Genomic DNA, 18,794 nt, shown 5'->3' on the forward strand with positions numbered 1-18,794 from the left:
CTTCTCAAATCATATTTGCCTGTATCTAGTGTTTTCTACCACCACTGATACAATTAATATCTCTACTACTACTCTGGTTTTCCTCTTGATAATTTCATTTAACATTTTTGATATAGTGTAACGACTTGAATCGATTTATATATGTGTCGATTACTGTTTTACCTATAGATAAATATCAGAAGGGGTTTTATGGAGATTTTAGTAATCTCAATAGTTGGGATCGTTAGTCAATTGAAGCTAGATCATCATGGGAAACCTGGAAGCACTGGATGGCCGTTTCGTCCTAGTATAGGACTCCTCAGTAGTGCACACCCACGACTCCGCCCCACGGGACTCGAACACAGGACCTGCCAGTCCCGCGCGCGAGTGCTTAACCACTAGACCACTGAACCGGTTGGCGTCCAATGGTGTTAATGTCTAACTTCAACTAATCCACGAAATTGAATGACAAATCCACCACTGTCATCAGTGAGATACTATTTCACAGCTAACCCGGTTGAAATCCACTGGTCACTGCTTCTCACTAGAACTCCAGGATATACCTCTTGAATACTACATTGAGTACTCATTACATTGAATCAAAATGGAAGTAACCTTGAACAAAACTCATAATGAGTAAATCAATCGAAAATTGACTTTTCTTTCCATCATATCAATATGGACATTATTTAAAGGTAAATATGGTAACATTTTATTACTATCATCCTTGACGATATTACTGAGTAACCTTGGCATTTGAATTCTTAGATTTATGATTGAACTCCTAAACTTCTTATTATATTAGTCTAGAACTGATATTAATATGTAAACAGTGTTTATTATATCGTTGAATATATTTTGCTAGTTATTTCGATAAGATTTCTATTGAATGTTTATGAATATTTATGAAAATGGTTAGGAGGATTTTTAGCTTATGTGGGTTATTTTGATGAAGTTTCATTCTCTGAACTGAATGGTTTATTTATGAATTTTCCATTGCTCTTTTGAACATCACCATCACTATAAAAGTTAAGTTAGAAATCAAAATTGATTCATTTGGTATTGTTTTATTTGAATCTGCCCATTGATGTTTAGGACTGTGATTGATCAGTCTCTTATGGGCATATATTCGTACCATGCGTATTGCCTCGATATAGCCTTAATTCACAGGCATTCTAAACAAAGATGGATAGTGGTTAGCAGGGAAATTAAGTAAAACAATACCAAGTGAATTAAGCCTCATCCGATTGCACAAGCAAGTGGCCATCAAAACTCAGTAGCTAAGTGAATAACGCGGTGGCGTTTGGAGCGAACGGTACTGGGTTCGAGTCCCAGAGTGGGCGTCAACTCAGATGCAGGTACATCCGGCTGACGAGTCCCAGATAGGACGAAACGCTCGTCCTAGATTCCACTGCTAGCCACTATCCATCTTTGCTTATAGTCGAAATAGATGTTTTTACTTATGTTTGGAAGAATGATGAGAGCTTCACGATTAAATTATCTAGTTCAGAGCACAAAATCTACTAAATATAAATATTTATAATTGTAAGAAAATCTCTCATTTGTATTTAGAATAATGTAATTTACAATCCCGATGTCCAGTAAAAGTATAAAACCATTCCACTTGTACTTACGTAATATTAATTGATTTGTATTGACTAATAACTTGTAATAAAATCAAATGAGTGCTTAGCTGAACTGTTTTATAACGAACCTCAAATGGACTTTTTTTTATATAGTCCATTTAACAGGTACAGATTCTCGTATGACGGATATTTATACCACCCCGTTGCCCAGATCAAAGTAGGTAGAGAGAGAATTCGACCTGCGACTTTGTACTACTCAGTATCGAATAGGGACTATGTGGTAATACTTCTGCATATTCATCTTCAGTTTTACTTGATTTATTTTTGCCAATCTAATTCTGTTATAATCTTTATTTCCTTGGTGAAAAATGTATACTATTTAACTAATTTTAGGAACTTCACAAAGATCAGTTCTAGGATAAAGTTTGATTCAATATGTAAAAATGATGAAATTAGGGAATACAAAACCTCGTGTTCTATCGCATCAATACGATACGACAAGTTGATCTTTTAGTTGGTAAATTTCAATTAAGGATATTTCATGATGAGATTTTCTTGGTGGATTTATATCATATGACTACTTCATTTCAAGTTCTAATTCTGATCAGTTGAAATTTCATCATTTTCTACGTCTTTGATAACTGAGTAAATTAATATTAGTGAAAACAATTGGAATTACAATACTCCTATCAAAGAAAACTTTGTAAAAGTATCATCCATGTATATTACTACTTTAAATATATTTCAAATAGATATCTCACATCTATATTCAATTAATTGGCAGTTGACTATAAAAGTAAACTTTGCAGATGTTTCGATATCGATGAGAAAACAACATTCCATGAATAACTCTGAATTATCTGTATTCATTTTTGGAGAAACGACAACAGTATTTTAGTAATTATTCCCCTTGGTTAAAATATAAATAAATGACTCTAACTTTTACATTAAGTAGTATTTCACTCACTAAAACTTTACAGGTTATGTAAAATCGATGAGATCAATGATCCAAGATCCGTTGATAAAATTTATGGATGTAGTATTTTGTGATTACAATCTTTTTTTTAAATTACCGACCTGTCAAGCAGTCAATCCATAAATGAATAGAACTACTGTAACTCAATGTGTTGTTTGCAGTAAATGTTGTGTAAATGATGAAAGGAAAGTTGGTTAAGAAATTTCGTTTTATTATTAAACTTCATATTCTCTAAATGTTATCATTTTCTACACAGACTATAGATTATAACATCTGTACTTTATGTATATTTTAAAACTTATTAAGTTTAAAATCAGAGCTGTTATTGACCTGATACGGCCGAGAGTGGGAAGAGTCAGCTCTCCCTCTCCAAAAGCTGTCATATGACCACGTGCATACAACCACTGCCAGGGAAGTCCTATTCACTGCCTTCTCGCGGCATTATTGTTGTTTACGAAATTGAGAGGACGAAAGGCGAATGTCCGGCATTTTAATCGGGTTGGTGGATGTGGAGGATCCACCTAGGAGATTTGGAAAACCCTGATTCCAAATCAATGGTGTACATAGGCTCCAGAATCATGAAGGAGCAAATGGCATGGAACTGCATCTCTTTATGTTGTGCCACTGCCTTGTGAATCATACCTTTAGGTCGAAGGCTCCGGGTGTGGCCCCCTAATAAAGCCATTTGCTTCGGTTCGGGCCTCCGGGCAATATCACAGCGCTCACACAAATCGAATGATTTATATGGTGGATATCTGTTTGGTGCCTCGTTGTACCAATATATATGTGTTCGAATAGATAAAAATAAATGTTATCGTTGTTAAATTATTGAAAAGTGAATTCAACAATATAGTAATATGTTTTTTAAAATGGAAATAAAACCTTAAGGCATAATCTATTTCAATGGTTAAGATCATGAATCAGTTAAAGCTAGACCACCATAGAAAACCTGCAAGCACTGGACGACTGTTTTTTCCTGTTGTGGGACTCCTCAGCAGTGCTTATCCACGACCCCGCCCCCTGCGAGATTCGAACCCAGGACCTACTGGTTTCGCGCGCGATCACACAACCACTAGACCACTGAGCCGACATCCAACGGCCGTCCAGTGCTTCCAGGTTTTTCATGGTGGCCTAGCTTCAACTGACTCATGATCTTAACTGTTGAAATTACTATAATATCCACAAAACCCATCTGATAATAATCTATTTCAGTAAATCTTTATATGAAATAACATCCATCTATACTATTTCTTTTTAATGGTCAGCATCAGAATATATTAACATTCAATTGTACTGACTTAACTCTTCAGTTTAACAACTCACGAAAAAATAAATAAAAGGTGTAATTTCATTTATTTTAATATTTTGGTTACACTTTTTTTTATAAAAAAAATCTTAACTGATTGCATAAACGAGGAAATGAAGAAGAAGGAAAAAGATAAGTGAATACAATGCCACACTGAGTTTACATATCTGTTGTAATAGTTAAGTAGATTTATTCATCACTTTTCATTCATAGATCTCTTAACATTTGATATTGTACATGTGTGTATATCAAATTTTCTTTACAAGGTAATCATTCAAATATATATAAATTTCATAATACTAATATCTAGCACTTAACAAACACACTTTGCTTTACAATAAATCCATCTATCAAATAATAGAAAGTTAAAAGGAGAAAGAGGCAAATAGTATGTGTCGATGTCCGTGTCCGTGTGTGTGTGTGTATGAAGGAAGATTACACTTTATATATAATTTAAAAACCTCGACGGGAGCCATAAATTTCTGGTATATTCATTAAATGAAATAAAATAGAAGATATGTGCTCTTTATATTTCATGTTGGTTTTTGGCGAATTTTACTGACATTCTCAGATCAACACTAACACAATCTCTTTTATTATTATTATTTTCTTTTTTCAGTTTGACAAAATCTAAAGTATACAATATGTAATCTTGATGAAACTGAATCATACCACTTAAATTACTCTACTGAAATATAGTCAATAGAAAGGTAAGTGTATACAGTCATTTATTGTGCCACTCAACCTCCATATATATACAAGTCAGTGTGTAGACATTGTTGTGCTTCTCATGTGTGAATACATTTTCATACTGTTTTCTGTTATAACGATCATTGTTGTTTTGTTATTCCATTTCTATAAGGAACAAGAAATGACACGTGATTTTTTCTTTATTTTACAATATTTTTACATTTCTAGTTTTAAGTCATGAAACATATTCATAATACCTGATTTTGTATATCAATAATGGTAGAAAAAGAAAATAAAAGAAAAAAAGGTATCAATGTTGTTTTTCTTTTTGTGGTTGTTGTTCAATTATTGAAATGATACACCTGTCTTAAGAATCTGTTTCCTCTCTTCTCCCATTTGTCATATATATATATATATATATATATATATATATATATATATATATATATATATATATATACAACAGACAAAATAGACGTGAACTTGCTTACATCAGCATGATAATTTCATTTTCAGAACAGCAAGGAGGTTTTTAAAAATATTTACAATTTTTGGCATAGTCACATTTGTGTTGATTTTTATGATGATGATGACGGTGATGCTGATGATGACGGCGTGTGTATGTGTTCATATGCGTTTGTATATGGAATATTTGTAACTGATTTGACTTTGTTAATGTCTTATAACAATAGTGGATTTATTCCAGATTTATATTTCATCCATCACTTATTTAATAGAATGCCATTGATATATAGATACTAAATGAACCAAATTGTTGCTGAATATTTGATAATAATAATAATAATAATAATAATAATAATAATAATTTATGTACAAATACTAAATAATAAGTGATACTGATTTAAAAATCCATTGTCATTTATTATGATTTTTTTCAACAGTTGAGATCATGTATCAATTGAAGCTAGACCACCATGGAAAACATGGAAGCACTGAACGGCCATTTCATCTTATTGTGGGACTCCTCAGCAATGCGCACCCATGATTCCGCCTCGCGAGATTCGAACCCAGGACTTATCGATCTCACGTGCGAACGCATCCAGTGATGTTAATGTCTGTGGAGTCCCATACTAGAACAAAACGGCCGTCCATTGCTTCCATGTTTTCCATGGTGGTCTAGCTTCAATCGACTTATGATCTCAACTACTGAAATTACTATAATATCCACAAAAAACCCCTTCTGATTTTGTTGTTGTTGTTAAAAATCCTTTATGAAATTTCTGCTTATTAAAACAATAAAAGTGATATTAATGTATTACATCACAATTTTTCATTATTCAATAAACTGAATATTAAAAAAGAAAATATCATTTAAAAGTTCCTACTATTTTAGATACTTTTCATATTCCACAATTAGATATTCATATCAATTATCCCATAGAATGATCAAATTTAAGGCAAATTACATAAATTATGAATTTCGAAGTGTTTTGTAACATTAAATAATATTCACTTGATATTGTTTGGCTTGTATCTTCCTATTGAGGTTTAAGACTGCAACTGATCAGGACTCAGTAGCTGAGTGGATAACACGATGGCGTTTGAAGCGAATGGTACTGGGTTCGAGTCCCGGAGTGAATATCAACTCTGAGATGCAGGTACATCCAGTTGACGAGTCCCAGATAGGACGGAACGCGCGTCCTAGATTCCACTGCTAGCCACTATCCATTAAATAATATTGTTAATCTTAAAATAACTACTATGCAATGTTCACTTGAGTAAGTTTATGTTAAATAAAATTATAATATGAATAATCAGAATAAACAATGGATAATAAAGAGTAAGATAAAGATCATAACTACAAATCCGATCAAATGTTTGTTAGAAGGTTATACAGTGATCGGGTTTTAGATCATTAACTTGAATATATGACTTTAGAACCTGAAGAGAATTTATTCAGAAGAGTATTCTTCGTTTATATATCTGTTATTTAAAAAAAGGTTATCTAAACATCCAAGAATGTAAATCATAGTCTGTAATAATAGTATTACTAAGAAAACTAATTTGTCTTGAAAGTTACATGGATATAACTCAGAATACTTAGTAACATTGAAATAGAATATAATTTCAGTATTCACAATGGTGATATATTTTACAGATAACAAAGATTAAATGTCATTTTTTTCATCTTCTGAAACATTTGTATTAATCTGTTCAGTGAACCATTTTAAATTGTGTTAAATGTTAAGCATGGGTTTACAGAAACTGATTGTTTTTTCAGACTTTCTTCTATAATCAGATAACATCCATCCAAAGTCTTTTAGTATGAAACCATTGTGTGGTCATAGTTTAGATATTTCTGTGATACACACTCTATTTTTTGGTATGCAAACCAAACTGACATCTGTTACATATTCGAGGTGATGATTACAGTAAATAATAGCTGGGTAATATTCTAATCTTTCGAAACTTGAAAATTTTAGATAGGAGGATTAGTATGAAACTACCAATTCACCTGTTATATAACCTATAAGAAACCCTTTTTTTTAATTCAAGGATTGCATTTCTGAACATACTCAACTTATGCTTTCTAATTTGTAGTTATTCTGTAGTTGACAACGATTTATAATAAAGGCTGTACTTTTCAAATAAACGCCTTAATAGCATGAGGAAGTATAAAATAGGCAGGATTAACAGATTTTATTATTGATTCATCCATAACAGGTTACTTTTCATTCTTTTTTTAACTCGTTGATTGTAATCTTTAACTCAATGAACTGAACTCATCTATTAATTCATACAATGTTATTTCTATTAAGAAATCTTAATAAAGTAATTCTAATGTGAGACATTAAAGAAGAAGAATGTATTTGTAAAATCTCAGCGAAAGAATTAGAAGTAAATCTAACGTTTCGTCTAACAATCTGATCCAAGATTTTTCAAGAAAATGTAACTGTCAAAATCGGGGTAATATTTAACTACAAACCACATCATTTAGTAGTAGTATACTACTGAACGTATGATCTTTAAAGTCAAATGTAAAACGGTATAATGGTCGAATATATATATATATATTCGGTTACCTTTGATTTTTCTACCAACAGTAATCAAATTTCTGCCAGTTTAATATAAATGGTAATTATATTTATATCACTATGGTCACAGTGAATATAAATTCATTTGTATCTTGACTATTGTTTGTATGTAGATGTTGAATTATCTGTACGTGATACCGTTACTTCCTGCTGTGATAGAGTGAAATATCTGGAATATACATTGCTTTTTTTTGAGTGGTTATCAGTGTACTGAATATTCATATACAAATAGATACAGGTACACATCCGTAAATAATATCCATTTTTGTGTATTGACTTGTGTATCTTGTCAATGAACATTTATAGTTTAAATTTACAAGCTTCTGTCTAATGGAAAATCTCTTTTTACTTCTTACCAGAATTAAGATTAGTTAAATCAGTGCATTAAGTGTAGTAAAAGAGAGAAAGTGAGGAATTGATATGGTGCAATACAAAAAAAAAGTTACGGAAATTAATTTAATTTCTATGTGAAGAAGCAAACAGGCAAATTCTTGTTGAAAGAGATAAACAAACTCTAAGTAGAGAAATAATAGGCATTACTAGTAGCTACAATATGAATATATAAATTAATAAACCGTCATGTTCAATTTATGTATATACATAGTAATAATATAGGTGATTGACACGTAGTGATGAAACGTTATCAGTCAAAAAAATTGTTTGGCATATATGAAAAGATCATGTCTATCATTTATCATTGTGTTATCATTACCGTTAATTTATGTATTTCCACCAACCCCAAAGTCCATCGATAAGTTGCACAAATTATTACTTTTTTTTCATTTTGCCTTGTTTATTCATTTGTTTTTGTGTTACTACACAAAAGGAAATATCACACACACTCACATAGAATTCAAATGGATATCTACATATTTAGTGGGAAATTTTTGTGTGAAATTAATAGAATATTCTTATGCCCAGATCACTTATATAACTTGAAGTTCTTATTCATTTTGCAATCAAAAATTAGATTTCACAAAAGCATTGTGTTATCTTTTGATCATTTTCATTAAATAAAGATGAACATTTATTTCAATAAAGTCATAAGCATAAAGTAATAAGCTGTTTATAATATTTTCAAGTAGTGACATAAACAAAATATGAAGTTAGACATTAACACTGTTGGCTGCCGGCCGGCTCAGTGGTCTAGTTGGTTAAGTGCCTGGCGCGAGACTGACAGGTCCTGGGTTCGAATATCGCGGGGTGCGGGACCGTGGATGCGCACTGCTGAGAAGTCCCACACTAGGACGAAACGGCCGTCCAGTGCTTCCAGGTTTTCCACGGTGGTCTAGTTTCAATTGATTCATGATTTCAATCTGTGAAAATATGATACCTTTATTGACAACAGTGAGATAGCTGTTAACAGTCAGAGAGAGAGAGAGAGAGAGGACATTAATAAAACCAATAGTAGTATTAGTAATGATAATAAATTTCATACACTATAAGATACATATAGAACAGTTATGTTGAAAATATAACAAAAAGTGAACCACTGTATTTACATTTAAAAATTTCTGGACTCTTTTCTTTGTACAATCATGAATACTGAAGTCTTATCCTACTGAAATCAATTATTCAGTTCTCATCAGTTTTACAATAAATCTTTGACTAACAATAGTTTCTAATGAAAATGACCATAAAAACACTTTTTTGGTTCTGTCAATTCAAGGATTCTTTAAAACTGCAAGCCAATATCATCTGAGGATAGAAGTAACCATGACTGACATGTAGTTGTTAATATATCTTTACTATCATATTATTATTTAAACAATTTATACCATTTATAAAAAGTAATTAGTCAGTAACGAATAAAATCATGTCTATCAATTATCTTTTCATTTCTATATATTTTAATGATTAAACAGATTGTGTTAGTTTTTCACTGTTAACTATTGGCTTTTGTATTCCGATTCATATTCATTGTGTTATCTATATGCATCGATAATTAGATAGACTAGAAGAAAATGTCATATATATATATATATATATATATATATATATATATATATATATATATAATTCAATGACTTAAAGTGATACAACCTACATCAATCATTATCGTTCATATAAAAATTCAACATATATATATATACATCAACAAATAAATGAATGAATGATTTACCAAATAAAAATGAAATATATTTGTCAGTCAATTCTTTAGAAATATGTAACCGATAAAACCTTGGATACTAAAATAAACTATAGAAACAATACAAATATACATAGTGAACTATTATAGTAATTTTATATATATATATTTATTACAATAAAGAAATTGCTTCTCTTCTCTCTTAAATAAGGAATTGAAAAGTAACGCATTAAAGAGGAAACTAAAGAGAGGAAAGAGAAGCTCAAAGATATAAAGTATATCTTTAAACAACTAACAATTGGTTGAATGATTCAATACAATTCGTTTCTTTTTCACTAGATTTCAATCAATTCATAATAATCAATGAAGCATATTGAAGTATGAGTTCAGTATATGTCATGTATGTTTTGTTTTTTTGTTTAACCGCTTAAGATCTTTATATTTTATTACATAATGAATTAAAATGACAAAGGCTATCTATGTAATTGTCTATAAAGAAAAATGAGGTTATTTCAATATGTATTCCAGATAATATAAAAAGAGATAACATAGAGATTATCCAAGAAGTGAAAACTTGAATAAGTTTCTATTTATGTTTAGGACATTAAAAAAAAAAAAAGATTTTTCACAAACGTTAAGAAGTAAGTAAGTAAAAACCATGCAGTAAGTGTGTTTTATTTTCTTAAAAGTAAATAAGGTAATAAATACTATGTAAACATGGAGCAATATAAATAAGGACGGGGGTGTATTTAAAACCATATTATATCATAGCAATAAGTCTTATAGTATGTACATAACAAACACATGAAATCCAAATTATTCATATTGTGATCTTTTGCACTGATTGAAGTCCAATATTGAAGGTGTACTAATGCATTACATAATATTATTATCTTCTGTATTGGCTTTTTTCTAGATGGAATAAACAGAAAATTATTAACTTTCATAGATATTTATTTTGCATTAAAGGAGATCATAATAAGTACTTTTAATCAATTATTTATGAAATATAAGCCAAATAAATTAGTCACAATTGACTGATCACTGGGTGGTGATCAATGTCATGCTTGTCTAGTCCTTATTAGTGCAGATCGAATCCTATCGATCATGTTGCAATGTGGCCACCAGTCTAGGTGACTCGACACTGCGGGCATTATGTATTGAGATTTAGATGGTAGTTGGAGATAGTCAACAGGAAACCCTGGACCCAGGTTTCGTGCTACTTGGCACTCGTCAGCAAGGTGTACCTGTAATCTTGAGGGAACTGGTGCTCCCTGGCGGATTCGATCTCGTGTCACCCAGCTTCACAGTCAGAGACGTTACCACTGAGCTATCCGAGCCGTGGCTAACCTCCTGTAGGACTGAAATGTAGTCACAATTGATTGATCACTGGGTGGTGATCAATGTCATGCTTGTCTAGTTCCTGACTGTGAAGCTGGGTGACACGAGATCGAATTCGTCAGGGAGCACCAGTTCCCTCAAGATTACAGGTACACCTTGCTGACGAGTGCCAAGTAGCACGAAACCTGGGTCCAGGGTTTCCTGTTGACTACCTCCAACTACCATCTAAAATCTCAAATAAATTAGTGTTTTACAGTAGACTGTTGCCAATCTACTCTATAATTGTAATGCTTGGATACATTTGATAATGTTTATCAACAACACCGACAACAAAGAAAAATACTGTTTCTCTATTAGAAATCCTGTATCTAACTTTGTTTAGGTTCTAAAAAAAACAACCCAGTAATAAGTAACTTTGAACTAGTATGAAATAAAATAGCCATTAGTTCATTATTTATTCACTATCAAATAATTATGAAAACTATATTGAAATAAGTTAATTCATTCTAATATGTCTTAGGGAAACACTGTATTTCTGTTAGGACTCGAGTTATACCCAGTAGATTCATTATTGCTTGATATGATAGAAAGAAAAGTCCATTTTCGATTGATTTACTCATTATGAGTTTTATTCAACATTAATTCCGTTCTGATTCAACATGAGGATCATTCAGTGTAGCGTTTGATTATTTTCCCCGTATGATATTTTCTTCTGTATAATATACAACATTCTTGTATTCACTTGACATGAACTATACTCAGTAAGTGCTTTGTTATAACTGAGTATATGATTCAATCCTAATTATTAATCAAAATGGGTGTACAATCAATATATAAACCAGTGTATTTTAGACTAGATTCGATTCGTCGTCGTCATAGTGTTTGGGGCTAATAAATCTTTACTTTTACCAGTTTTGTGTTCTTACTTTCGCATAGTGGGAATTGCCGAGGTCCCTCGTTCCGAGTATAAGTGATCAGCGTTTTTCCGGCACAACAATCAGCGACGACCGAATACAACAATTTCATTAATTAATTATTATTTTTTAACTTTTCTATAAAAAATATTGTTTTATTCTAATTCAATATGGTGAAAATTCCCATTTTGCATTTGGTAAATAAAGAAGGAAAGAATTGAGCGAAGAAATTTCTTTACAATTAGTTTTTCATCATGGCTCTACACTAATATAAATCACTTCATATCTTTCTTTCTACTAACTAATTCTTTCTTCCTGTACTGTATCCTTATATGCAATCTTTCTCCTATATATTACCACCTTTGACCTAACCACTCCTATGAATCCGGTGTTCATCTTGCTGTGCTAATGAGGTATGGCAACCTGGACCGATGCATATATGTGCCTGGTCCTACGTTGTAGCTGACTGACTGACTGACTAATATAAATATATATGATTTACAATAATGAAATAATACTCATCGAGTTGATACGTTACGTAATAATTACATAATGACATTTATATTAACATTGAGTAGTTGGAAGAAACAGGATTATTAATATTCAAAATAATTATTAAATCAAGAAGTTGCTACGTTGCGTAATATAAGAACCAGAGAAGGAACAGAATTTTAACGGATGGTCAATAGGATAGTAGTTACGTAAAAAACAAGAGATGAATGTTGAGAAGTTATAAAGTTCAAAAGCAATAGAAACAAAATTACAAAATTTTTTAAAAAAAGTGGAAGAAGTATGAAAAATCGTTCTTATGACGGAAATCTTATACTGCCCTAGCCTTTAAATGTATTAAATAAAATCCGCAATTATCTTAAAAGAACTTTGTTTAATTCATTGTTTTAACATTGGTAAGAATATATATATATCATACAATTTTCCCGATGTATTTTTTTCTAATAATCCCCATAAATTTTCATATTGACAAAGCAAGGGCCATATTCCTTCAAATGAAGAACATATGGAACTCAAAACAACTGTCAACCAATATCAAAGTCACAATCTTCAATACGAACTTGAAGACAGTTCTGCTGTATGGAGCTGAAATGTTGAGAACTACTACAACCATCATTAAGAAGATGCAAGTATTTATAAATAGTTGTCTACACAGGATACTCAATATCCGTTTGCAGGATACCATCAGCAACAGCCTTCTGTGGAAGAGAACAAACCATTTTCTAGCTGAGGAAATTAGAAAAACACATCGGAACTGGATAGGACATACATTGAGGAAATCACTAAAATGCATCACGAGGCAAGCCCTAACTTGGAATCCTGATGAGAAGCGGAAAAGAGGAAAGCCAAGGAACACATCACGTCGAGAAATAGGAGATATGAAAAGAATGAATAACAATTGGAAAGGATTGTCTAGGACAGGGTTGGATGGAGCGCTGATGGGCCGCCTATGCTCCTCCATGAGGAGTAACAGGCGTAGGTCAGTAAGTTAAATTTTCATTTTTACGATCAAATCCTGAATTTCTGTGAAATTTTTAAACTTAAATTTTGTTTAACAAAAAAAACAATATCTGAGTGAAATTATGGTGATGTGTAAAGTTAATCTGCAATGTAATTATTATGTCATTAGTATAATTTACGGGACCACGTGTCCGTTGTGTCTAGCCATTTAATAATAACATATCAATGATACGATGTACACTTTTCAATCTTCAGCTGGTGGTCTGTTTGAATATCTGAGCTATCTGTTCCTATCATCTAGATATTTCAACAAGTTATCTGGGTGCTCTTGTTTGTTTTAACACATCATTATGTCTATTAATCGCATAATCTATTCCAGAGCACTTATGAAAAGCTTACGACTTTTCACTGTACAAGTTACAAAAAAGTACAATCAGCGACATTATGGTGCCTGGCAATATACATTGAAAAGAATGAACACTATTCAGATGTCGATTCTTGAACTGCTAACATCTAAGTGAAGATCAATCAATATTTATCACAAGGATCGATCAACAAATAAGAAAAGGAAACTTGTTGTAATGCTTTGTGCTGATAATTCTATGTTGTACCAAAAATATAACACTGAATAAAGCTATTTGTAACAATAACAATAATAAAAATTAAAATACAAATTGAGTATGAGGGTTTACAATATACAAATAATTATATGTTCAATCAATGATTAGTCGATTAATGAGGAATTGATAACATAAATTGACCTGAACGAAATGTTTATCCAGTGCTTCCAGGTTTTCAATCATGTTCTAACACTGACCAGTTCATGATTTAAATGAGATTCCTTTGACTTATTCCAACATTGAAATAGACATAAGTAGAACACTAGAGTAGAATTCTAGTAAAAACAATTTTCACTTAATCAGCAAAATGTAATAAAGTAATTTGTAGTTTATGTCACGGACTAACCTTAATGAAACAAATACTGAAAACTACGAAGCATCAGAAACCCTTTTTGTCCTGGTATGAGTTTCCTCCTTAGTAACTACCCATAAAATCATTTGGGACCCAACCTTAAACTTTTAGGTCTAACAGCAAGCACTTAACCTTTATACCACTAGATTTACATTTCAAACCCCTTATATTAAAGTACTTGGAAAGCACCATGGAAAACCTGGTGGTCTAGCTTCAATTGACTCATGATCTCAACCAGTGAAATTTCTAAAAAATCTCCACAAACCCATTCTGATAATTATTATTTTAATGTTCTATGAACTCAATTAGATAAAAGATAGACAAATCAATTATAAATTTCATTGATTAACTTTATACCAGGTCAGTTAAACATAGATTTGTGATTTTGTCTCACTTTTAAAACTAATTTGAAAGAGTTATGCAATTTCTTTCTTTGTTTTCTTACCATATTTTATTCGAAACATATACAACATTTTTATCTTGTTCATTAATTTAGTTGTTATGTCTACACCTACCTTATATGTATATGTGAATTTTCAGGTATTGAACCAACACTCCTGTTTATTGCCCCACTCCCTCCAGCCATTTATTATTACCCAGCTGTTATACTAGAATAAAATCATAAGTAGTAGTAATTCTTGCAGTTAGTTGCTAAGCTTTAAAAGATGATTTCTGTACAACATAATGACTAGAAGAAAACTTAATGTAGGGATATATATATATGAACAATCATTGGTATACACTAGGATGTGGTTAAAACAAGTAAAACTGATCACAACAGCTGCCTCATTAAGTTTACAACGTTAGTAATTAAGCTTTTACAACTGATGCATATTATTTAAATATTGACAAATTGTGTAAAATGTAAAGGAAAAAAAGTGTAATCCGAAAAAATTTTTCCTTATTAAACTATAAATAATACGGAGTATCTTGTTGAATATAACTTTCTTTTTTCATGGACCAAATTATATCTTTATTTTTTTTCTATAGTGTTTGACTATGTGTTGTGTAAAAAGAGGTGGGGGGGATGATTGAAATGTGAAAGTGTGTTGGTTTTGTTTTCTCTAAAATGAATACATATTGGTTACCGTATAAATAACAGAATTAGTAATAACAATATTTATTATATTAGTAGTAACAGTAATTGATAGTATCAAAAAAAGGATTTTTTTTCATACAGATATTATTTGTAGACTTCAAACTTTATTTAACTATCTATCAGTGTAGAGATAATTGACGAAGTATTTTTACACATACAAACCCGTTTTTTCTAAATAGGGATTTTAGTTGAGGTGGGAACTTGCTATTTTCTGTAATATTTTGTTGGAAAGTATCACTTTTTTTTATTTAACACACACCTTTTTTTAGAATTTAAATGTAGTTGCACAATTTCGTAGAGAAATACAATTACAAATAATTCACTTAGTCAGCAGCCGATACAGAAACAAATAAATTGCAATTTGATATCGTAAAGAACAGTTACTAGAACGGCAACCTTAATCGGTCGTCATATTTATTTGTGTGTGAAATAAGTTGATTCTGTATTTTATAGTTAGAGTGATAAAACGTACGATAACAACATAACTCGGTTAGGATTCCGAGGTACAGTTTTCCTTAAACAATCTAAATTGATCCATCGAACCAGAGGATAGTAAATGTCATCAAAAATGAGTGGGGAGAAAATAGGTTAGTATCTTCACCGCTTTACGAATTGGAATATAATCATAATTGCACAAATTATTCGTCATTTAAATACAATACGTTCAAGGATTTTTCTTATCTTCATGTATTGATTCATTAGTATCTACTAGAGTACGCTTGAATAGATCTGAGAATTAACTTATCCCCCAACACACCCATTACTATTATTTTACCAGTATTACAGTGACAAAATTATGATAGATATTGTGTTCCACCGAATACTCTTTGTGTTGTAAATGATAGTCATCGACGTTCAAAAATAAGATTTTGTTGAAAAAATTATACTACTGATAAGTAGTTAAGTCCAGAACTATACTTTTAACAGGAATCTTCAGAAACAGCACCAGTACAGTGAAATCAATGGTGATTATGATATTATTCAAATTACTATTGTTATTACCAAAAATATTTCTATTTTTGTAGCAGGAAGTTTTAGCTAAGTTCAGTTAACTGAAACTATGGATATGGTTAATTCAGATGTGAAGTTAACATTGGTTTCTAAAGAGGAAGAGAGCATTTTCACATATGACAACAGATACTTAGCTAAGGTCAAAATGGTTTCCAATGATAATTAGAAGAATTCGAACTAATGTGCTAACTAAGAATTCCCGAAATAGTGCAATTTAAGACAGGCCGGACTAGATGAGCACGAATGAACGTGTTACATTTGAAATTCGTAATCAGCTGGCAATCAAGTACAAAATAAACATTAGTCCGTACAAATACCATATTTTCCCATTCATTGCTTACAGTTATCACATACTAAGCACAGTGCTGACTCATTTGTAAAACGACCACACTGAAAGTATCAGTAATCGATGTGCACATGTTTAGGTGAGTTGGAATATTGTATTTACTAGTTATTTTGAATATCTGAGTTTTTGAAACAAACTGGATAATCACTAGAATATTGATCAACTCGAAATTAAAAAAAGGACTATTGAATTGTTCATTACGAACTAGTTAGTCAAAATCATCCACCAAGTAGTACTCTTTGGAGGGTATGCACCACTTTTAAATAAGATATTCAAATTATTGATAAATTCCTCCGGACATTCCCTCTGCAACAAACAACTCTAAAGATCTGTCCTGCTCAACAAATAGAATACGGATCTAACGTCAGCGATTCGAGCAGCTGTCACTGGGAGAATTTGCGTTGAATTGAGCAACATGCTGCTTACATCTCCCACTAATATAGAAGCAATAACAGTGTCTTCATTTTCAAGCTTGTGATTGCTCATTAAGCGCGGTAATGCGTCAGCATGACCAAAGTCAGAGGTAGATTTGTATCTGATAGTGAAATCATAACCCAACAGCATTGTAGCCCATCGTTGGGGGCGGTTTGCAGTATAAACTGGTATACCTTTCTTAGATCCAGGAATTGATAATAGAGGTTTATGATCAGTGAATAAAGTAAATTTTCTACCATGCAGCATTTTGTGGAACCTTTTAACTGCAATACTTAATCCCAATCCTTTTTCAATTTGACTGTACTTGCACCCCGCCGAAGTCAACGTTCTGGAAGCATGTGCAATAGCTTTCTCTTTGCCATCTGGAAACCTATGGGATATAACAGCACCGATACCATAATCAGAAGCATCTGCGGCAACAACAATTCCCAGTGAGAGGGATCAAAATATATAAGAAGTAGGTCCAACATTAATGAACTATTCAAGATATCAATCTTCTCAATCCAGTCTAATTCTAATAGATCTAAATCATGCCGATTCGTGAGATAACAAACATCAGTGAACTTGTGTTCCTTGGATTGTACGTTACACATGACTTCTGTTAGCTTCACAATATATCTTGAGGCGTTTCGGGCAACAAGCTCTGTTGGTCGGATGCGTGGGCACCCTGGCTTACGCCACATGATATTGGAAACCGTGTTCAACTGAAGACGTGTAGGTTTTCCATTCACTAATAGGTTTACATACTTCCATTTACTTTGAAAGTCGCGAACGTGCTTTTGATTTGACTCTGTGGCTGTCGCTTTGCATTTCCGCTACGACATTTAGACTGGCATTTATTTGATGAGCAGTAGCCTTCTCTATAACGAATGCGATGACATTGGCGGCACTTGTGATTCTTGAACGGACACAATTTCACAAAATGCCATGCTCCACAAAACCAACATGGTGATGGAGGTTTGATAGAAGGTTGCTGTGGGCTTGCGGCTCTTTGTTCGGACGATCTAGAGAATCTGAGCGCATTTATTGAACCGAAATCGGCAGATTTAACCTTCTGTTGCACCATGGCGGTATCATGTTTGAGATTTAACAACCGCTGACACTCGGTTGTGACCATTTGTAGTCATATTCGGTTCCTGCTCAATACATGCTCAAACCCTGGTACGAATATCGGCATCTTCTGGATTATTTAAACCACAGATAATAATCAAACATTTAAATTGGTCTGCTGTAATTTCGCGAACAATACTCATTATTCAACACTCGCTGTCAATGTTTTCAAATATCGAAATCCCCAGCCGATGATTATCTTACATATAATGTGTTATGGATGCTGAGGAATAATGTGGCAATCATTATCATGTTAACTCTAATGATATCCTTGGACGTTAAATGAACATTTCCTATTGGCCGTTATTTATTTCACTCGTTAAATATTGTACAGATGTTGTTTTCTATTTTTATGGTACGAGGTGGTCTGTTTGGTTAGTATATAAATAGAGTATGTCTGAAATATAATGATTC

General features: G+C 32.0%; 1 protein-coding gene across 1 annotated transcript in view; it reads right to left on the reverse strand.

Annotated features, from left to right (window-relative positions):
- MS3_00010064 (uncharacterized protein) overlaps positions 1-14,965 on the reverse strand; it is a gene marked incomplete at both ends in the record, with an annotated part of 47,325 nt that extends 32,360 nt beyond the window's left edge. The window contains one exon of the mRNA XM_051218397.1: positions 14,895-14,965. Coding sequence (XP_051073253.1) covers positions 14,895-14,965 — 71 coding nt within the window. The remainder of the gene's footprint in view (positions 1-14,894) is intronic.
- Positions 14,966-18,794: the final 3,829 nt, after the last annotated feature.

Source organism: Schistosoma haematobium, chromosome 1 (assembly GCF_000699445.3).
Source record: "Schistosoma haematobium chromosome 1, whole genome shotgun sequence".
NCBI lineage: Eukaryota > Metazoa > Platyhelminthes > Trematoda > Strigeidida > Schistosomatidae > Schistosoma > Schistosoma haematobium.